The sequence below is a fragment of the Urtica dioica genome, chromosome 1, assembly GCF_054948205.1.
Source record: "Urtica dioica subsp. dioica isolate 48M chromosome 1, U.dioica_male_clone48M_v1_H2, whole genome shotgun sequence".
Classification (NCBI taxonomy): domain Eukaryota; kingdom Viridiplantae; phylum Streptophyta; class Magnoliopsida; order Rosales; family Urticaceae; genus Urtica; species Urtica dioica.
Genome location: NC_142756.1, coordinates 2085603 through 2109875, shown reverse-complemented (window position 1 = coordinate 2109875; position 24273 = coordinate 2085603). Strand labels below are relative to the sequence as shown.

The following is a 24273-nucleotide window of genomic DNA, read 5'->3' as shown; positions in this document are numbered from 1 at the left end:
TGGTTACAAGGTACACTGCTTGGTCTGTTAATGGTTTTACATTTTACACAAGGGAACGAGACAACAAGCATCCCGTACAAAATAGCGGTGTTACATTGTTTGCTGAAGCTTTACATGTTTCGTCGGCAAAAGATAAGAATCCAAAACATGCTTTTATGAAGTATTACGGATACATTGAAGATATTTGGGAACTTGATTATTGCGGGTTGCGAGTCGCATTATTCAAGTGCAAATGGGCAGACAATAATCACGTTAAAGTTGATAATGAAGGAGTTACAATTGTCGACTTTAGACGGATTGGCTACGAGAATGATTCATTTATTTTGGCTTCGCAAGCAAGTCAAGTGTTTTATGTTTCAGATCCAGCAAATCCTGAGTTATCGTTAGTGGTTCATATGAAAGCGAGAAACGGTAACGAAGAAGAAGACGAAGACATGTCTAGCATTCCTCCGTTCACATCAGGATTACCGCCAATTGATCAAGAGGTGGATGATTTTAATGATGACGATGTTTCACATCTACTTCGTAAGGATATAGATCCTATTTTTGTTTGATATTGAACATTTAGATAATGTATTTTCATTTTGGATTTTATGTTATTCTCCTGTGGACAACGTTATTTTTCATTCAAAATTTCTCTATACAATGTCATTTACATTTCTCCAACATCGCCGCGGCTGAGTACATCTCTCGCGGTGGCAGGATAATCTCGCCGCGGCGAAATACAAATCCTGCCGCGGCGAGGGTCCTTCTACAACGCTTTAAAAAGCGTTGTAGAAACCTCGCCGCGGCAACGTATATTCCATGCCGCGGCGAGGTCATTACGCCGCGGCGGGAATATCACCACGCCGCGGCGAGAAAAGTTCTTAAAAAACACAGACTCTCGGTATAAAAATATCAAACTCTCGCCGCGGCGAGATACAAATCCTGCCGCGGCGAGGACCCTTCTACAACGCTTAAAAAAGCGTTGTAGAAACCTCGCCGCGGCAACGTATATTCCATGCCGCGGCGAGGTCATTACGCCGCGGCGGGAATATCAACTCGCCGCGGCGAGGATATGTTCCCAAATATGAAGGCTCTCGGTAAGTTTCTCGCCGCGGCTATAGCTTATTTGCGCCGCGGCGACACGTTTTCGCCGCAGCGAGAAGACTACGCCGCCGCGGCGAGATTCTGTTTTAAAAAACGCATGCTCTCGGTAAGTTTCTCGCCGCGGCGACGTGTAAGTTTCGCTGCGGCGAAGACTTTCTACAACGCTTTGGAAAGCGTTGTAGAATGTCTCGCCGTGGCGAGGTAGAAAACACGCCGCGGCGAGAGTTATACGCCGCGGCGAAATGTCTAAGTCGCCGCGGCGAGATTGGAATAGAATCACCTCACCCTACACATTTTTACTTTCTTTCCCATTTTAAACTTGGTTTTCAACAGAAAAATTATCATTCAAGTAAAAAACCATCACACATTCAGATTTCATAATTTTTAAATATTAATCAAGTCTCAAACACACATTAACTAAAACACGAGTCTTAAACATAAACAAACCATGCGAGTCTTAATTTAAATTTAAAATGAAGCTTAAACAAACCAAACGAGTCTTGAATTTAAAATTTAAAGTTGGTGTTGTTGGTTTAGTCGTCATTCGGTGGTGGTGGTGGTGGTGAGTGCGCCGGATATTGAGGAGGTGCCATATGCGGTGGCCACTGTGGTGGTGGGTACGGATAATCGGAGTATTGAGGATATGGAGGAAATAACACCTGGTTCTCTTGGTTGATGTCCCACCGAGAGTAGAGATCGTTCAGTTGGTTGATGTGAGAGGCGCCATACTCCGCTTGTTGGTGCATGTACTGTTGCGTGTGTTGGAACCCGCCGACGAGATAGTTGGAGCATTGAGCTATGTAGTCGATGGTGGCGGGGTCGACTACCGGAGGTGCTGGTAAGAACAATCGAGGCTCGTTGACTGGTGGTCCCTCTTCCCCTTCCTCCTCCTCATCCTCCGCTTCCTCCTCTTGTGGTTCCTCCCTAATCTTGTAGCGATCGATGATGTTATTCGTAATAGGCCCCATAGGACCCTTGATCGTATCCCTTTTCGAGCGTCCTACCCCCGCATTTGTACAAAGGCCGGTAATGATCGACGGATATGGCAAACCGTGGCGTTCATTAGTATAGTCTAGACTCTTCATCCAATTGTAGATGAATCGACTGACGTTGATAGAATGACCTTTTATGATGCAGAACAACACCTGGATACGGCCCTCGTCAAGAGTGGTGAAGTGCTTGATCGGATAGAGGCGAGCGCAAACAAAGTAAATCCAAGCTTTAGCAATCCTGGTGAGTTGGTCACGCTTGAGTACCCTTTTCCCTTTTTCAAGGACCCAATCCTCTCCTGGAATGCACAGCAACCTCGCCATCTCCTCGTGGCTGCAAGTTCTCAACCATTCCCGATAGCCTTCATTCTCGAAAGGCACATCTGGGGTCCCAAGCAAATCGTTGATCGCTTCGATGCTCACATCGACCTTTTTACCTCGGACCGTCACAACATCTCCATTGTGATCCGGTAAGTTTGCGTAGAATTCGTACACGAAGTTTAAGTTCGTCTCGAACTCGGGAACGGCACAATACTTCACCCATTCATGACCAAGAATACTGTTGCGGATTGACACTCCTATCTCGGTGTTAGAGCTCACATTGAATCCCCGCTCAGGGATCACACTGCGCGACGAGATTTTGTCGTAACGATCCTCCGCGGCCTTGCTGGTGAAGATATCCGTGTTATAATCTGCTTCAGGAGACGATTGACGAGCTCGCTTACTTTTACTTTTACTAGGACCTTTGGAAGTGCTCGGAGCCGTGGCGCCCGCCGGATTTTTTGTTCGAACCATTTTTCACCTTCACAAAGCATAATCATAAAAAATTCAATCTCGACATCTACAATCAACATAACCATTTTAAATACTAACAATGTCACAACAATCACAAATTCTATATCAATTCCAACTTCATTTAAACATAACAATATCAAATTCATAAACAATTCCATTCTAACACAAATTCTAACTCAAATTCATTCTAACACAAATTCTAACTCTAATTCATTCTAACACAAATTCTAACACAAATTCTAACGTCTCAAATTCATTCTAACACAAATTCTAACTCAAATTCATTCTAACACAAATTCTAACTCAAATTCATTCATAATAAAATAACAAACCCTAATTTTGTTAAATCAATAACCACCTTAAATCAATAACCCTAATTTTGTTAAATCAATAACCACAACATGCAACTCGGGGAAATAACATGAAATCCATATTCAAAAACACGAAATCCATATTCAACAACACGAAATTAAATCAATAACCACCTTAAAAACTTAGAAAATCATACCTTTAAAAAGAGAGTGAGAGGCGGTGAGAGAGAGAGAGGCGCGAGAGAGTTGGGCGGCGAGGACGTGGCGAGCGAGAATGGCGGCGAGGATGTGGCGAGCGAGAATGGCGGCGAGGACAAGGCGACGGCGAGAAATCGGGGCGGCGAGGACGTGGCGAGGGATTTTGGAAGAGAAAATGAAGACAGAGTCGGCCGAAATAGTTTGTCTCGCGTTTGTATTTTGAGGAAAATGAGAAAAAAAACTGAAAACTGGTAGTGAAAACCTAAAAACCTCGCCGCGGCGAGAATATGTCTTCGCCGCGGCGAGAGGATCCTACAACGGATTTTCTAACCGTTGTAGGATCATCTCGCCGCGGCGGGAGTCCTACATCGCCGCGGCGAGGAAGTTTCATAGAAAACTGCTAGGCCACGGTATCCTTCTCGCCGCGGCGGAGTATATTTCCAGCCGCGGCGACATAATCTCGCCGCGGCGAGGGAGGACCATCGCCGCGGCGACTCTATTCTACAACCCTTTAAAGAAACCGTTGTAGAATTTGTCGCCGCGGCGAGGTTTAAATCGTGCCGCGGCGAGGTCCATCCTTCTACAACGCTTTGAACTTGCGTTGTAGAAAGTTTTCGCCGCGGCGAAGGTTCTACAACGGGTTGTTGTAACGTTGTGGGAGATCTGAAATTTAAGTTCTTCTACAACGCTTTTGTAAAGCGTTGTAGAATCACCCAGATTCTACAACGCTTATCCATAAGCGTTGTAGAAACACCCAGATTCTACAACGCTTATCCATAAGCGTTGTAGAATCACCCAGATTCTACAACGCTTATGTAAAGCGTTGTAGAATCCCTAGTTTCTACAACGCTTATGTTAAGCGTTGTAGAAAGTCCGTTGTAGAATCTCATATTTGTAGTAGTGCCAGGATCGTATGTAACTTTGTCCATGCTTACCACATGCAATTTTTACAAAACTTTTACCAAAATATCCTCACCCAAGGAGTGCTCTCAAGTCACTTCATTGGCCTTCTTTAGCACATTGGATATATATAAATACTCTCCCATCGACATAAAATTTGAGACAAGTTTTCTCAAACTTATAAAATTTATAATAAAATTTGTTTTATTTCCTAATAGTATTTTTTAGAGGTCGTGGGATATCGGAGTCGTGCACCTCACGAGTCTGACAACAAAGTGACGTGGGGTCTACCCGTTACATCATCACGTGCGTTCTTGAGTGTTCATCCATAATATAACATTATCATATCACGTTCACGTTTAAATTTATCTTGTTCGCCTTAGTCCATCTTCTCCCGAAATCATATATATCCAATATTTCCGTTCTCGCATAAATCATCTCGTAGCTTCCAAGTTCATTCTCCCCCAAAACCATCTTGCCAAGGTGTCCATTTTCCCAAGTGTTTTCTCGGCCAAACCCTCTCACCAAAATGTCCATTCACCCAAATACCTTCTTATCTAAAATCATCTCGTTAAGAGCTCATTTCACCCAAAATGCCCTCACCCAAATGGATTTCTTCCAAGCAGCTTCTTTGAGCCCATTGGCTATATGATAAAAATTGGGATAAGTTTTCTTAAAATGAGAAATAGTATCTCAAATCTCTCCACCTCTCTCGAGTCTGCCATTTCGTAGTTACGACTCTCCTTCGAGTCCAACGAAATAACGACATACTTCACGAGTCCTTTTTTTTTGGTGTACCTTATCAGTTTTCATTTGATTTAAGTAATTAAATTTATGGACTTAAAATTTTCTAATCATTATTATATCAATCAATCTCTAGAATATCTTTCAATCACATGTGTGCTAAAACTATGTCTATATAATTTGATTGTATCATATTCTCATTATCACCTGAGCTCATAATTATAAATTGCTAAACTCAAAACAATTACGTGAGGCATATATTTTATGGGCAATCTTTGGTCTTATCCCCCGGATACATGTCACGTATTATGTCACATGCATAGTATGTAATAACAGATCTCTTGCTTTGATAAAGAGTTGAGGTCTTTATTCAGAAAATGAAATAATATATATATATATATATATATATATATATATATATATATATATATAATTTGACATCAGAAATGCTTGATGAACTGTCAAACTCTTACCGTCCAACTGTCCACCGGCGATATAGATTACGTGCATTGATTAGGCTTTCCCTTTTGTAGCCAAATCACGTCACTATTATTGCCATAAAAAAAATCTCTCTCAAACTGTTTATGAACCGTGTACTTTTGCCTAACACGGTGGCTTTGGCTTTAACAATGCCACGTGGATTATTATCGCGCACACACACAATAACAATAACCACTTTTTTAAGGGAAGCATTAACCACTTGGTAGTTGGTTAGCTAAGCTAGCTTTTAATTGTAATATAAATATATATATATGTATATTATATTATATATTATTGACATATTTCTCGTTTTATAGAAATATCAAATTCATACCTGAAAAGATAAGTGAGGTTTACTTGATTTCAAGTGTTGAATAATTGTGTTACAAAAAAAAAATGAGTTGAATAATTGCTTATCATTTATACCAGAGTGGTGAATCGAATTTGACTATATATATATACTTAATATTTATTTATTTATTTAGTATGAAAAAAATATCAATCTTACAATAATTAACATCATATTAAACAGTTGTGGAGCTTTCAGCCAAGAGAATCTAAAACAACCAAAAATTGCAAAAAAAAAAAAAAAAAAAAAAATCACAAACATACAGATTACATATAGCTTGAAAAAAAAAAGGCAAGAACTTACTCACCACAGATTTTGGCTCTAGCTAGAGTAGTAGTTTTACATATAAATTACAGACATATCAAAACGATATAAAACCCTAATTGGAAAAAAGGAAGAAAAAAAAATTCAAAGAGCGATTCTTGGAATAGAGTACCCTTGGAGATGGGTATTATTGTAGCAGTGATGGTTATAATGGTAATTATTAAGACACTTATTGAAAGCCGAAGGAGTGACTTGAAGAAACAAGTAATTCCCAGCAAACAAGTCGCCTAGGTGTGACTGGCTTTCCTTGAGCCTCTTCAGAATGTTGGAGATCGAGAGTCTCACGGAAGAGACAAGTTTGACTTTCTTCCTTATAACCCTCCTCAGGCCTGGGATCTTGACCTTGAACCTCTTCCTCAGATTCACTCTCTTGACCCTGAACCAAGTCGTTGACTTATTTGGCCTAGACGACGTCGTTGCCAAGGCCTTCTCGTAGAACTGTCTGATGACTTGGAACTCTTCATCCTCGTCAAGCTCGGACGCTTCTTGTTTCAGCCTCTGGTATGAGAATCTAGAGGCCATTATTGTTTTACTTTGAAGAGAAAAAAATGTCTGTGTAATGCTCTCGTATAAATAATATTAGTTGGGTTGGTTTGTGTTATTAATTATGGGTGTCATCAATATTGGCTGAGGAAAGTTGGGTGTTTGACAAAAAAAGCTGTCACACACGCACACACAAGAGTGCATTAAATGTGTATCTGTGAAAACTTGGGTCCCATGATATTTTTCTTCTTTATTGATTGCTCTGCTAGTTAATAGGTTGGCGTTAACAAATCTCATTTTTTTTTCCTCTTATTATTTTTCTGATAATTTGATAAACTCGTGAATAATATACTAATCAGAAAAAAAAAGAAAAAAAAAAAAAAGAGACTCCCCGCTGAGGAAATTCTTTGTAAAATATTTCCATTTCGAAAAATTAAAATTTAATTAGTTAAAAACAAAGTACTTTAATTTGTGAACACGGCATGATTATGATGATGTATGATGATTGATATTACTGCTAGTAATTATGGTCAACGTTGATAATTTTCTTGCAGCGGACAGAGCATGATAATTAGCAAATGAAAGAACACGAAGAAAAGGTTTCTGTCATGAAGTTTATATATATTATTATCATTTTAAAATTGGACGATAAATTAAAAATTTATAAATAATTAAGACACATCAAACTTATTATTTGCTGAATAACTAATATTTTGTTAATTATAATTAATTAGTCACCGATTCTATTAAGTATAAATAAATTGGCAAATTTGTCCAAATAACTCAATTAATTGGCAGAAATTATTTGAACAAAATTATCAATTTAATTATAGCTAATAAAATTAGTGACTAATTAATTATAATTAACTAAACGTTAGCTATTATGCAAATTTAAAATTCAAATATTTAGCGATATAAGTCACAAAAACATAAGCATTTGCATTTTAGTAAACGTTTTGTAAATTTTTGTAAATAGTCATAAATATTTCGTAAATAGCCAAAAATTATTTACACATATTTATCACAAATTTAGTAAATAGATTTACGTGACTATATACCAAAAAATAACGAAACGTTGACTATTTAAAAACTTATAACGTTTCATATGGTCAGATAATTATTGGACCCTTTAAAATTTCTATATGTTTATATAATTATAGAACCCGATAAATTAAGATCAAAGGGACTACTTGCACATTTGAATTTAATTACGACCTAATTAGGCGATCGTGATGGATAACAGTCAACGAGTCGTGTGTGAGTACAGCCCTATGCATGGACTCTCATTTAATAGCCATGTCAAAGTGTCAACCACTACTATGCAAAGGGGTTTGGAAAATAATGCCATACAACAAAATAAAAATAAAAATAAAAATAAAAATAAAAATAAAAGCAAAATAGAAAAAGAAAAGAGTTATTTTAATTGCATGTCTCTTTCTTAGTTGGCTGGCTCTGACTTGATGAAAGCTGTGCGCATGTGAATTCACCGTCTATAGTAAACGTAAATTTAAGATCTTACCTCTCTTTTCAAACAAACAAAAAAAGAGTAATTTTCTAAACTTATTTGCAGATATGATCTTTGAATTTCATACGTTCTAGGAGACTCGTTTTTTTTTTTTTTTTTTTTCTTTCTTTTTTGACACAAGTAGTTCATACACTTTGAAAAATTAGCGGTTAAACCCTTCTCTTTAACTTTTGTCAATTTATTTATGAAATTTCAGGTGTGCGAGCGAGCTTAAATTTTGATGGTAAAATGATCTTTTTGGTGAAAACATTACAACAATATTAACTCTATTCCTTCAGCTTTCAAGAACATATTTTATGATCGCACCCTTGAATTTTCATCCAGGAAAAAAAAAGTTTGGATGTTTTTAGCACATAACATTTGAAATTTTGTACAAAGAATCCCGACTGACAAAGTTCATGTACTACCAAAGAAATATATATCAATAATGCATATAAAATTAAGAATTTTTCCTACTAGTTATAATTTATTCATGACAGCCAATAAAGCACGCGGTACAAGAAATGTAACTTCCCCGAAAAGCGAAAGAATAAATTATCTGGCATATCGACATTTCGAACTTAATTCTAAAGATACCAAAAACGTTACAATATCAAGCGTCTATAGTCTTTCAAACTTAATACTAAAGATACCACGGCGCATAAATATCAAGTGCCTATAGTATTTTAATCTGTAGAACTTTGTTTTCCTTAATGTTTTAGTTTTTTTTTTTTTTTACCTTTTACGGTTTCATTTATTTTTAGTTTTTATTGTACCGTTTATTTTTCAATTTAAAGGATTGATATTATTTGTGAATTTTTTTGGAAATTTATATATAAATCAGCAAAATTTACCACCTAACCTAGCCTGGAAGTCATGGTCTATTTACTCGACACATGAGCCAATTCATCGTCAAGTCAGTTCTAAGATCTAGGGACCCAAAAATACTCTAAATTAGAAGAAGAAAAAAAAAAGAAAAAGAAGAAGAACACCAATATAGTACTCCATAGCCCATACCATCTCTCAAGATCCATAACAAAAAATTTCACCATTAGCCTTTAAAATGGTAAAATTCAAGATATACTAGCTAGTACAAATAAGCCTTTAAAAAAGTAACAATAAATGTGCCTATATAAATCTGTGCTGATTTCGGGGTAAACGCTATCATCTCATCTCCCAAATGAAAACGGTTTGTCATGAAAAAACGTAAAAACTATGATGGTGAAAAAAAAAGAGAGGGAATTAGGCAACTAACCCAATAATTCACTTTTTTTTTTAAATAGTCAAAATTTCATTTTATTAAAAAATAACAAATTAGGTCGAAGTTAATTAAATTAATTGAAAAATTAATTTAAGTAACTGAACAGTTTATTTAATTAACTTTGGTCTGATGAATTATTTTTAATAAAATGAAATTTTGCATAAAATCTTAAAAGAAGCTAAGAATTGACTAGCCGCAACAAATTCTTAAAAAAAAGAGTGACCACGTAAGGAAAAAAAAATGGTTGCATCTACAAAACATCTTATTTTCATTAGCAATAATTCTATGGAATTAATAATCGATTCTCTTTACTTTGATGAAATTTATTTTTTCCCGTCATGTGATAACATTACCTCAAAAATGTATTCAACTATAACATGTGATCTCGTGGATTATTTTGTTATTTCGCAATAATATAGTATAGTTGCGAAAATGTGAATGACATATAAGTTTTAGACCGTGTGCCTCCATATAGGTGATGAACTACCGTATTATTTATTTCTACTATCCTAACTCCTAAGAAAATGATGTTTTCCGAAATAATAATATTAATATAATCCTCGTAATTTAAAAAAAAAAATAGTAATAATGGGCACATAGTTTTATAATAAGCTACATTATTTTAGCAAAAATGTACCCATTCTATTATAAGCACGACCAAAGCATGGAGGCTTTTCTGTCCCATGCATGCTTTTGCTCTCTATATCCCATACACGTCATGTTATGGCTGAATATAATTGAATGGTTCGGTATTATTGGCCGTTTCCCACATTGTTCTTGGCTGCTTTTGACTCTCATCAAATTAACAGAAAATTATCATTTCCGATGGAATCGAACTACATTGAATTGAACATTATCAAAGTAATAGTTTTTTTTTCTTCTTTTTAAGTTAGTTGCCTTACAAGATAACGCTTACGTACTTAGTTGGCGTTGATATGGCCCAACTGTTTTGACGTGATTTGGTATGTAAATATCTAGTCAATATGACAAATAAATAACGAACTTTTCTTCTTCTTCTTCTTCTTTTTTTATCATCACATTTAGAGAAATAAAATATCTATCGTAAGCTTGCACGACTCTAAGATAGCAACGGTTATCCTTTTTTTTTTTTTTTTTTTTATAACTTAAATCCAAATATTACAATGATATTACGAGATACTCAATTATTTCCATTAGACCAAACCAAAATATGAACTTTCGTCGACTAGTTAAGAAGTATTATCTTTAAAATAAAATGAATAAAATTATTTATTTAATGTGATTTGATGCCGAATTTATTATCTTCATGAGAAACTAATAATTCTCTTCCACCACAAGTATTTGACTTTACATCCAATCTGATCATAAATAAATAATCTTATCTTGAAGCTCATGGTGCAGGCAAACACTTGAACAAGCACCTTGTATATAGGACACACTAATACAAAATAAATAAATAAAATGTACAAAGAACACACTTTGTGTCTGCTCATTACCAAATTTACTTCTGCTAATATATCTGTATAATATTAATTCACATAGCACAAATAAAGAATTTAAAAGAATTTCGGGTAACAAGGACACAGAAAAAAAAAATTATAAATAAAATAAAAGAACTCGGAAATCGGCGGCAACGACGAAGCTTCCTAGTAGAGCTTTATTCTAGTGCTGATCGGAGTTCGACAGATCGGACATGTCTCGAGGCCTTTTCCACATTCGCAACACGTCTGCAACAAATTAAAATGATTAACCTTATGTTTTATTCAAATGCAATTTATAGATAAAATGAACTACATAAATAAATAAACAAATGAAGTACCTGGTGACCGCAACCGAAGGCCATGTCCTTAGCATCGGTTAGGCATATCGGGCAAACCTATGTTCATTCAAACAAACTCGATCGTTAAAAACTAAAACAAACAAAAAAAAGTTATTGCCTATTTGAAATTTTGTATAATTGCCCTTTGATGAGAGACTATTATCATTAATCATAATTATTAATAATACCTGATTTTCAAAGGTGGAACTGGATGCGGGGACCGGTGGAGCTGAGCTGGCGGGTGCGGATTTTTCGTAATTAGAAGGGAAACTTGGCACAGTTTTCGGCTTAAAGATATCAGAATGCGAGGGCTTAGATCCGCTGAAAGATCGAGCTCCGTATATCGGCGGCGGGAGAGAAATTCTTTGTGGTGATTTACCTCTATGCCCTCTGCTCGAAAAGAAAACAAAAAACAAAAAAAGACATAAAATTTCAGTTGCCAAAAAAAAAACTGTAATAGCGGAGAATGGAGAGAGAAGCGAGTCTTACCCTAATAAACCGAGCTCTATTGTAGCTTTGTATTGCGACGGGATTTCCATTAGAGCCGATAGAGCGAACTCGGTCTCCTTTCGCAATGGAGGGACGTTCTTCGCCATTATCTCCGTGAAGTTCACAAACTGAAATAAGGAAAGGAAAATAAATAAATAAATAAATAAGTAAAAAAGGGATCAAATTAATTAATCACATATAATAATAAAAAAGCCAGTAGAAATTTTACTTGGAAATTATCGAACACCCGAGCAGGGATATTGTCGTCGAATTCCTTCATCATGTCCCACGGTCCATCGCCGACACCGACAAGAATTATCGACAGAGGAAAGTTACTGCAGAGCGAGAAAGGAACGGTGTCAAATATCCATAAAGAAATATATAAAATTAAAAAAAAAAAAAAAAAAAGCCGAACGATTTTATTTTACCTAGCTTCAACAATGGCCTGGACAGTCTTTTGCTCCTGCGGACTTAATCTGCCTCGTTCTGTATCTACACTTCTTGTCACCTAAAGGTAACAACATTTTCGCTTAAAATAATTTACAAACAACTATCTAAAAATGTGGCAGAAAAAATGTTCGATAAATATCCTGTGATATAAATTAATTAATTAATTAGTACCTGGCCATCGGCGATTATCAAAAGGACATGGTATTGGCCGCCACTCTGCTCCACGATGGTCATTGCCATTTCGATAACCGGCGCGAACGAAGTTGGTCCTGTGACACCATTGTAAATACATTATCAAGCACTGTACTATGAATGAATCACAATTCATAGGACTGGAAAAACGGGACGGGTCTTATGTCTAAACCCGGCTCACATGACCTCATTGATGACCACTCAAAGGATTGCTTTTCAAAGAAACATACTGGGCCCGACTTGTCCCGTTTTATTTATTAAGAATACGTCACACAAAAAAATTAACGCAAATGGTCTCTGAACTATTATGCGAATGACAAATTGGTCCGTAAACTAACGTCTCGAGCTAAATATTCCCCAAACTATAGATTTCGTGACATTTAAGTCATTTTTAAGATATATTATTTTTCAAGCGGAAATGAACCTGCGAGACGTAAATGAGGGACAATTTGTTTGTAATTGCTCAAAACTTCCTCGAAGCCGTTACAGAAAGTGTCGTCCCCGTTGAAGCTGAACACGTCTTGATCGTGCGTAGATGCTGCAAAAAAAAAAAATAAATAAATATAAAGAAGATACTATATGCACCAGAGAATTAAAAAGGAGCGGATTAAAATTTTAAATTACCGTCGCCGAATCCATAACAAGGAATCAAGTTGTCTTCGTCGAAAGCTGCCAAGGTTTTGCCGATTATCGATATCGCTTGTTCGTAAGGATTCATAGTCGGCCCGATGTGGTGCAAGCTTTTCTTGTTAAATGACCTCGCGCCTATTTACGATACCAATAAATAAATAAATACTTCATCAAATTCCGCCGCAAATTAATTATAATAATAATAAGATTGAAAAAAAAAATAGAAAAAAAAAGAAAAAAAATCTGAAACCTGTCCACTCATTGCTCTTCGTAAAATCAATTCCGACGATCAGATTCGATGACTCGAGCCCGGCTCTCGCAAGAGCCTCGGTCACCTGAGAAAGAAATAAATGATACAATCATTAACATAAGATTTTTTTTTTTTTTTTTTTTTTTTTTATATTTCAATAGAATCAATCAATCATATACTAACCTGCTCAAGGGAATGGTAATTATCGGCGATTCTCGAATATCTCCGGTCCAATCTTTTCACTCCACTCGACGCGGCTGCCGGCGGTGGTGGTGGCGGCGGCGAAGGATCATAGGAATATTGCTGAGGTGGCGGGGCGTGGGAATATTGCTGAGGTGGCGAAGCGTGGGAATATTGCTGAGGTGGCGGCTCGAAGATATCGTTCTCGTGGCCATACGACGAGGACGACGAGGAAGGCGGTGGCGGATTAATGAAATCGTTCCACGCCGACGAAGGACCGGCCGATTGATACGACGTTTCTCTCGAATTTTTTGCACCCATAAACTCGGCTTTCTCTTTTCAGCAGATGATAATGATAATAAATTAATGAAGTTCTCTTGCCAAACTTTTTTTTTTTTCCTTTTGTGTGAATCGGAATCTACAAGAAAAGCAAACACCCAAAAAATAGTACTTTAGTTCACAAATGGGGTTTAAATGACATAGCTTTGTTTTAATATAAAGCCAAAAGATTTGACTGAAAGAGTTTGCTTCATACACGACTCGTTGTCACCGACTCAGAAGAACCGAGTTTCGCTCGTGTTTCGCTCGGTCGGTGATTTAATACAAATTCAATGTCGATATTGTTGATGTATTGCTTCTATATATAAGTAAAATCTTAATCCACGGGGTTTATATAAATAAACAGAGCCTAGAGAGATTTCTCAGGTTTGAATACTTCCTGAACAAGAAACGAAAATCTCTGAAACTCCGAACGAAACCCTAATTTATCTCCCAAAAAAATAATTAAACAATTAACAACAGATTGCAGCTGGAACAACGAATTTTCGCGCCAATTTGTCATAAAGTTTCAATCTTTGTAGGTCCCAATACACCGAACTCGTATAAACAAAAGAAATTAACGAGCTTTAGACACAATCAAATTGAGACCAAGAGAAAAGTCAATAAATGGATTGGATTTTGACTTTCAAAGGATTTGACTTTAGAAATGCTAATTCGCCTGAAAACATTTTGGATATTTAGATACATACGCAAACGTTACCTCTGTTGTGTGAGTCAGCGGAGTTTTTAGAGTTTCAGAGACATCGTCTTCTCCGATGCGTCGCTGAAGGTTTTTTTTTTTTTTTTTTTTTTGTCAGAGCTTTTTGGATCTAATTGTTTATTTTTCTATTGAAATTTATATATTAGGAATCTCATAATTATAAAGTAACAACTTTCTTTTTTTTCATAAAAGTTTGCGGACTTTGGGGGGTTTTGGCACATGAGGGTATTCACTACAATCATACAATTGCGTAATGGCAAACATTATGAATCATTTTACATTTATTTTCTCTGAAATTTTAAAAATAAAGTGAACAGATTAATAGATGAGAATTAAGATATCTATTAACTAAATAATAATAAATAAAAAATTGTCTTAATTTGGGTTCACGTTACGCCTTACGTTACTATAGCGGCCACTGAACAGGATGTTGCTTGGGGACAGCTTGTTTTGGATAAGTGACATGTATTTTTTTTTACATTTTTTTGTGTTACTTTTTTTTAATTTAAAAATTACTTGAATGTACTTGTGATTCGTTATGTCGTATAAAGTCTCTTTTATTCATAGGCTGCGTTTAGCTTTGCTTTTTTTTTAAAAAATATGCTTTTAGATCTGGGGGAAGAAAAAAGGACGAAAAAAGTTAAATGTTTTTAAAGCCAGATAAGTGTTCAGTAAATTATTGTAAAATAACTGTAAATGTTAGTAAATATTGATTTAGTGTTTAGTAAAATATATATTAATATTTGTAAATAATAATGATTTATGTAAAATGTGATTATTAATAATAATAAAATATTGTTGGTAAATAAAAAATATATTAAAGTAGGTGTTTATAGACGGTAAAAAGTAAAATATAAATTTTGGTGACTTAAAAAAAATATTTGATATAAGCATATAAAAATAATTAAATTTAAAAATTAGTGTAAAAAAAAATTTACGAGAGAAAGTACAAATTAAAAGTAAAAACTATTATTTATTTTTTACTCGAAAAGCAAAAACTAACGTACAAAAAACTTCAAATTATAGTTTTTAGTAAACATATTAAAAAAAAAAATTAAACTTAAAAAAAAAAACAATTTTACAAAACATTAAAATATAATTTAATTTAGAAAAAAAAACTAAAATTAAATTTAATAAGCTGTACTAGACATAGCAATTATTATATATATATATATATATATATATATATATATATATATATATATATATATATATATATATATCCAACATAATTTGCATCTTGCTATTCCCGTGAATCACAAGACATTGACTATTAACAATTTTATGGTCGAAAAGAAGTTCATAACAGATTCTTTGATAAACAAAGTCAAGAAACAATGACATTCTAATTTCCACCTTTTGCTTTTTAGCCCTAATTCGAATATTATAGTTTGCTTTTAGGTAAATATTTTGCCAAACTTCTTTTATGAAGATTCAAAAAGTATTTACATTATAACTTATTAATATTTTCGAGGTTTTAAATAATTCTTTCCTTTTCTTTTTCTTTTTCTTTTTTTTTTGCAATTTTTTATTTCTGAAACCATCAACACACCATCATCTGCCAAAGACATTTCAAATCTTATATCTGAAGACAGTTATGCTATGGATTGGTTATGACTTATGAGGGAAGTCTTGAAAATTTTGAATGGGATTATAATTTAATTTACAATTTTTTTACGGATATGATCTTAATCTACAATTGGTACTATTTTTTTTTTCTTTCTAATCGGGGTTGATTTGTTTAATATTGTCCATGTGCACAAGCAAGCATATATGTACCTTTTTTTGTTGATAAATAAATTATAGCAATAGGTACTGTTTTTTTTTTAATAATATAGTAACTATATGAAGTTTTTTTTCTTCTAGAAAAAACTATTCGTAGTTGTTAAGTGTATTAATCATATTTACTGTTTATTTAATGTTAAGTGTTTGTTTGTAAATTGATATTAACCATACTTACCGTTTTACCAGATAGTAGTATCAACCTATCAATATTTTACTTTTGAGTGTACTCATTTTAAAGGTGGTTCTGAATATATTTTAAAACTAACAATAGTCTGGCTTATTTAATTAGCTCCAAGTCATGGGACAAAGGGACTTTTAAAGTTATTTCGTCTGGGATCCTCAAGCCAATCCAAAATCCCACTAACACAATCACAAACCTCTATACGAGCCTTCCAAAAAAAAAAATTAAAAAAAAAAGTATGAAACTTCGAACAAAATCCTATTTAATTAACAAAAATAATGTATTTATGTTCACAACAATTTTTCAAAGATGTTTAAATCTTTGTATGTTACTACAAACTCACATAAAAAGAAGAAAAAAATCAAGGCGTTGTATCACGCTATCAAATTGAGACATAGAAAGAGAAAAAGCTTAGTATAGCTTTAACCTAAATATGATCGGGCTTCGACAAATCGGACACATCTCGAGATCCTTTCCACATTCACAACACGTCTGCGAAAAATGAATATAAATTCATTAAATCTTAAGTTTACTCAAATATAGAAGAAGAGAAAAGAATAAGAAAAAAAAACCTGATGACCACAACCAAATGCTATGTCTTTGTCCTCAGTGTAGCAAATTGGGCAAATCTGTGTTAAAAGCACCATTGTTAAGAAGAACTACTATTTGTTTGAATAAGGGGTATTTTTTCTAACATACTACTATTTATTACCAAGTACCCGTTATAAAAATACCCGTTGTTCAAACAAAATACTCACTTCAACATTATTAACCGATATCTGTTTACTCGCCCGTTACTAATACCCGTTCAAAACGGATTGACGGACAATACTCATTAATATTTAAGCAGGTACAAGTTACAAAAAAAACGTTTACCGACCCGTTGAAAAAAAATTAGATATCTTTCAATTCTTTAAATTGTTTATGTTGTAACTATGAATTTCAATTTGCTTTAGTATTCTCACTTTAAATTATATTTTGAATCTAAATTTGTAGTTTTTTTTTTATTTATCCGTAGACTTATTAAGTCGTTAATTTTTATTTTCTTACATGTTTTTTACTTGTTAACCGGGTTATCAGGTAACAACTAGGTATTCAATTTTTAGACCTGCTACTCAGCGGGTGTTACCCGTGACCCGACCTGTTTAAGAAAATAAATTATCGGGTACGGGTTAACATGTATTTTTCTAATAGATACGGGTATCAAAATAGGTGCACTTGTTCATACCCATACCAATTGTCATTCCTACTCATATGTCTCATATCCACAAAACCCCTAGTTACCCACATCAACATTCATATTAGCCAATACCCATGGGGCAAGCCATCAATATTATGGGTTATCCCATTATCAAACTTTAGCCTAAAATATCACCCCTAATAAAATTGTATGATATATTGAAATTTTTACCGTAACTTACGCATATACCGGCTTGATACCATCGGTAATTAGTACAATATTAGAAATCGTACAATCAATAATCATAATTAATTATCAATACCTGACGATTGTACGAGAGAGAGGAACTTGCTGGAGGGGCTGAGGGAGCTACATTGTTGAGCCGAGGCCTTCTGTAATTAGGAAGGACACTCGGCACATGTACAGGCGGCGGGAGAGGAACTCTTTGCGGCGATTCACCTCTTTTCCATCTGGTCAATAAAAAAAACGAATTATGACTCTTGGGTCATTATTTTACACCGGTGCTAGTTTGAGTTTTGTTGGTTCGAATCTCATTAGTATCATGGAGTTCTATCTCAACCAATTGACAATGAGAAAAATAACTCATCACCTTATATACCCTGTTCATTAGATGTTGGATACTTAACATACAATATATACAAATTTTGTTGACAACTAGAAACTGATTTTATTTTAATAGTGATGATTGGAGAGGGAAGCGAATCTTACCCTATTAAATCGAGTTGTCCCATTGCTTTGTATTGCGAAGGAATTTCCATAAGAGCCGATCGAGCAAATTCGGCCTCCTTTTGCCGCGGAACCACATTCTTTGACATAATTTTTGTAAAGTTCACAAACTAGAGAAAGAATAACCGTAAATTAGAATAGACTAAAATAATAACATATAAAAAACTCGAAGAAAAATTTTTACTCGAAAATTATTGAATGCCCGAGCGGGGATATTTTCCTCAAACTCCTTCATTGTGTCCCAGGGTCCATCACCGACACCGACTAGAATTATCGATAGAGGGTAGTTACTGCAGAACAAGGAAGGGTATATCAACGGAGAATAACAAATAGCAATAAACAAAATAAATCTAAAGAAACTATGGAATGTACGGTTCACCAAAATTTACCTAGCTTCAACAATGGCCTGGAAAGTGCTATGCTCTTGTGGACTTAGTTTGCCTGGTTCTGTATCTACACTTCTTGTCACCTAAAGGCAACACCAAATTATTTATTTATGAAGAACAACAAACTAAAATATTGTTGAAAATTTTCGATATAAGTTGTACCTGGCCATCTGTGATTATAAGTAGAACATGATATTGGCCGTAACTCTGCTCCACCATGGTCATTGCCATTTCGATAATCGGACCGAACGAAGTTGGACCTATGACACAATAGTAAATATTTGTCACGCGGAGCATTGTATAATTTGTATTATCTATTAAAAAAAGGGCAAAAATTAGCGATTTCAAAACTAGGAACCTCAAATATATCGACTAATCATAAAATTTGAAACGTACCTATTTAATCTAAAAATATTGACAAACTCAACCGGTCTCTAAGGAAGGGCGGTGACGATGAAGACTTGAGGCGGTTACGAGATGCAAAATGGAAGGAACGATAGAAAACCAAGAAAAACGATAAATTTAAGGTCGTACTTCATCCTGATGGATGTTTCTATACCACCTTATTCGCCTTACTCTTAGTTTCCTAACGACTCGGCTCTACACCCGATCGATGATAGAATTCAATTATCTCGACGACTCTATAGACTCTAGTAAAGAACTACTAGAATTCTAAGCCAATCGCATGTCGGATCAAGGACCGACAGTTTTCTGAATATCTCAACCTTCGCGTCGAAAAGATCGTGAGCCTCATAATGAAAATGTCCAACTTACAACATGGATAAAAAAAAAATTAATATACGCTTAAGATTGGTATTTTTGAAATTAAAATGATTTGATGGTATTTCTAAAATTTAAGGTTGAAAAATATGTACTATGAGCACCATTGGCTTGGTGGTTCTAAGCTCTAACCCAGGCCGAGCCTTTCTTCGGCCGATCTGATCCATTCTAATCTCAAAAGTATAAGGTCAAATGGAATGTTCTCGTTTCATTCACTTAATAAAAGTATTAGTTTCGTCACATTCTAGCACGAGTGTTCTAATTTGAGAGAAAGTCATATAACACATGAGAAACTATATTTACAGTCTAATTTGGATTCCCACTATTACATTTACAGTCTAACTATCAAATAATTAAGAAAATAGCTCAACCGAAATAGACATAAAACTATATTTTTAATATTTGTATAGTTGGGCTATCATTTTTTTAAGGTATACAATGATCTATTCCTAACAAGTTCTTCTATATAAATATATTGGTAAGCTAGTGAGTCTATGCAATAAAACTTCTCGTGACAATTTATACATATCTTTGTAATTTAGACTTAAATATCATTTAACTTCAACACTTTCATTTTTTTTATTCTATTTTTCTTCCAAATTCTTTTATCTATTTCATTTTGTATCTCTTGCACTTCCAAAATATAATGAAGTTTAGAGTTTTTTTTTTATGAAACACTGTAATTAGTCCACACTGCAAATATATGTCTATCTTTACATCTTGTCAGTGAGTCTATGGTTTTGTAGCTTGGTATACTAGTCCAGTGACTGCACAAAATGAAAATTTTCTACTTAAAATAAAAACATAGCAAAAGGTAAATAAATTTAAAATATAGGGCTGATATAATAATTATAATTTAAAACCTACAGATCAGGACTGCCTACCCCGACGTTTTTCTACCAAAAAATGATTATTGGCCGGTCCATAATGGTTAACGAAAAAATCGAACCTGCGAAACTAAGATGAGGAACAAGTTCTCTATAGCGGCTCAAAACTCCTTCGAAACCGTTGCAAAAAGTCTTGTCCGCATTGAAAATGAACACATCTTGATCGGTCGTTGACACTGCCAGAGAATATTTTTTTAAAAAAATGGTGTAAGCTAAACAACCAATTGAGCTCAATGAATGAACAACATAGTTAAGATTTGTCTAGTCGAATATCTAAAATTAGTACCAAGTGTCAATAAATGTTTAAAAAAAAAAAAAAGTTGTACTAATCAATTACTTAAATTACAAGCTACATAAAAACGTATAGGTTAACTTAAATTACCATCGCCGAATCCAAAACAAGAAACGGAGGTGTCTCCGTCAAGAGGTGTCAAGGTTTTGCTCACAACCGATATCGTTTCTTCGTACGGATTCATATGGTACTCCTCGATGTGGTGTAAGCTTTTTCCGTTAGATGTCCTCGCGCCTATTTACGATACGAATAATAAAATTAAAAAAAAAATTATTAGTTACGTCACACATCTAAAAATACAGAAGATATACAAAATCCGCTCAAAGTCCCCCCAAACCCGTCCACTCATTGCTCTTCGTAAAATCAATCCCGACTATAAAATTGGATGCCCCGAGCGTCACCGCCGCAAAAGCCTCGATCACCTGCGAAAATTAATATTATTTATAATCTCCGAATTTAAAAATTATATAAATATACATAGCAGGGCCGGTCCTTACCTAAGACGGGCAAGGCTTGTGTCTTGGGCCCAAAAAAAAAATTATTTTACACTTTTTGCCTATTTTTAAGAAAATTTACATTTTTTACCTTAAAAATTTACACTTTTGGTATTATAGGGCTCCAAAATATTGAATCGCCTAGAACCCGGTGGTGAGTTTGGGCCGGCCCTGATACATAGTATATATTGAATATATCTCAATAGAATCATTCATATTACTAACATGTTCGAGTGAGTATTCGTAAGAGGGCTCCGGCGGTGGTGGTGGCGGCGGTGGAGGATCAATGAGCTGACGTGGCAGCGACGGTGAATGAGAGTTTTGCTGACGTGGCGAGCTGATATCGTCTTCGTGGGTGTACAGGTCATCAAGCGATTGCGGTTGAAAGTATTCGTCCCAAAGAGACGAAGGATCGCTCGACTCGACTGAGAATTGGCCGCCCATAATAGTTTGTAATTTGTATTAATGAAACTGAGTTTGAATCGGTGATTTTAAGGGATGTGTTTCTTTTAGGAGATGATCGAGTGAAATGTATATTGAATAGAGCCTTGTTCTGATCAAAAGATATTTATAACTAATTAATATACTCTTCGTGTTTTTTTATTATTATTATTATTAAAAAAAAGCGCGTTACAAATATTCCAAAGATTTTGTCAAAGGAGTTTGTCATTTTAAAAGCATATTTAGAAGTAATGTTAATCAAAAACCGAGTTTGAGACAGCGCGGTTTTATGATCGATTGTTGTTTTAAATACAAGTGACAGATCATGGCTAGTATTTTGTCAAAAGAATTCGGAATTTAAAAAGTATATATTTATAGCTAAGGAATTACATAACGAAAAAAATAATTGATTTTAATCAGAAACCGGGTATGAGTCAACGATTTTAAGCGATATATAATAATTTTAAATATAAGTGAAAGATATTTAGACATAGCCGACCTCTCTAGAATCTTCCACTTTCGTCAAAGTACCCTTCCTCGGTTGTACAGAAATTTAGGTATTACGCTCCGATGAAAAAATAGAAACTTAGGTATTACGTATCCTATTTTATTATAGCGTCTCACACAGACGGCAAAGTTTCCAATAAACCACATGATAAAGAAATTAATCAAAAAGTATATTTAAAACTTACCAATCAAATCGCAAAAGAACCAGACGACCAGAGTGAACCAACTCCTATGTAACACATATAGAAAAACATTATGCTTTTTTTTTTTGTATTAATGACAAACATTGTGATTTAAATCCTTGAATATCGCTAAAAATGAGTTACATGTTTCATTATTTTATATAATTACAACGTAGTATGCATGCTTAACAATGTGACGGCATAAATACAGCAAATTGATTATTAACAAGTCATATATATCCCATCAAAAAGAAAGTCATATATATAATATATATGTATATAGAACGAAACTAGGAATTGATTTTAGATGTGTCTTAACATATAATTTTTTTAAAAAATAATGTGTAATAATGAAACAATAGTTTGTATTAAATCCCTGATAATTTATAACCTTTGAGGATCATATATGATAAATACAGTACACGTAGTTTTGGATAAGCCTAACTCTCATATAAATGGTGCGCTTGTTTGTAAGACGTGCACGCTCAAAAAGATCACCTAAATATTTTGACCGGGATAAGAGAATAATTATATAGGAAAGAAAACGTGCTCAATACGTGAAAAGGTAAATTTTTCAAATCCAAGTCTTTCATAATAAATAATTAGCCAAGTCACACTTCAATAATTAAATTCAAGCATAATAATCACAACTAATAATCATATCCTCAGTATAAACAGATATGAGGAAACCACTTGTACTCGTACGTCCTATAAACAATGCTGAATCATGACGACTAAAAAAGAAATCGAGTGAATTCTCAAACCTAGGATAGGTATCTGTTTGAGACCACAAGGCGTTTTACGAAGCTTGTAGACATGAGTGGGTTAAAATGCAACACAAAGAAGACGTATAAGAATGCATTCTTAACATCTATCTCATATATCTTCGAGATATAAACATAAGAAACTACAGCTCAAGTGCAATTAGCATTTTTATAGATGATTTATTTTTGTAAATATTTTAAAATATAGTTAGTCAAAATAAGCATTTTTTTTCCTAAGGGGAGTAACGGTTCGTTTGTCGGTAAGACGTGCACGATAAAAAAGATCATCTAAATATTTTGACCAGGATAAGAGATAATAGTCCTTTAGGGAAGGAAACTTGCTCAATACTTGTTTCAAATCTAAGCCTTCATAATAAACAACAAGCCAAGTCACACTTCAATGATTCAATCCAAGTATAATCATCACGACTGATAATCATATCCTCAATATAAAACGGATAGGACGAAACTACTTGTACTCGTACGTTTGACAAACTATGCTGAATCATGATAACTAAAAAGGAAATTGAGCGAATTCTCAAACCAGGTACATGGACTTGTTTGAGACCACAAAGCGCCTTATAAAGCTAGTATGCATGATCAAGTTAAAGTGCAACACAAGGAGGACGTACAAGAATTCATTCCTAACATTTATCTCAAATATCTTCCATCGATAAACATAAGAAACTTGAAGCCAAGTGCGAGAAGTCGTCGTCTTTGCACCATGCGCAAGAAACATTTTTTTTTTATAGATTGATTTTTTTTTTTTTTTTTTTTGTGTAAATATTTCAATAGATGGTTAGTTAGTATAAGCATTTTTTTCCCTAGAGCAAACGAAAAAAAAGTTTGCATTTAAATCACTGAACTAAGAGAATTTCCACTTAATATGTTTGAAAAGGCACTAAATTTAATGTACAAAATTGAAAATATTGTATAATTGTGCATATTTTTACTGTTTTAGGGTCTATTTAATTGGATGTACTGTTTTTTTTTTATTATTTTTTTTAATGATCTCAAATAACAGCTTACAATTCGCAAAATCTCAAATAACAACAATTTACAAAAACACTATCTAAGAATAATTTAAATCATCAGCTACTTTGACAATATTACTCTTTAAAAACGTTATTCACGTAATTTTTCCAATCTTATTTCCAAAAACGAAAACTAGAATTACGAGGCAAGATTAGGA

General features: G+C 34.3%; 2 protein-coding genes across 2 annotated transcripts; both read right to left on the bottom strand.

Annotated features, from left to right (window-relative positions):
- Positions 1-5963: 5963 nt before the first annotated feature.
- LOC149406232 (uncharacterized) lies at positions 5964-6775 on the bottom strand. Its single transcript, XM_089626524.1, has one exon. It carries the CDS (start codon positions 6699-6701, stop codon positions 6264-6266), a length of 438 nt encoding a protein of 145 aa, XP_089482650.1. The 5' UTR covers positions 6702-6775; the 3' UTR covers positions 5964-6263.
- Positions 6776-10855: 4080 nt separating this feature from the next.
- LOC149406231 (E3 ubiquitin-protein ligase RGLG2-like) lies at positions 10856-20877 on the bottom strand. The gene is made up of 21 exons (XM_089610689.1): positions 20784-20877; positions 20464-20577; positions 18897-18994; positions 18738-18817; positions 18533-18638; positions 18331-18458; positions 17924-18071; positions 16994-17050; positions 16843-16913; positions 16416-16440; positions 13420-13749; positions 13237-13321; positions 12981-13121; positions 12781-12894; positions 12336-12433; positions 12143-12222; positions 11944-12049; positions 11715-11842; positions 11414-11615; positions 11226-11282; positions 10856-11133 (listed from the first exon to the last, which is right to left on the bottom strand). The coding sequence occupies exons 1-21, from the start codon at positions 20875-20877 to the stop codon at positions 11053-11055; spliced, it is 2343 nt and encodes a 780-aa protein (XP_089466815.1). The 3' UTR covers positions 10856-11052.
- Between the last annotated feature and the right edge of the window lie 3396 nt (positions 20878-24273).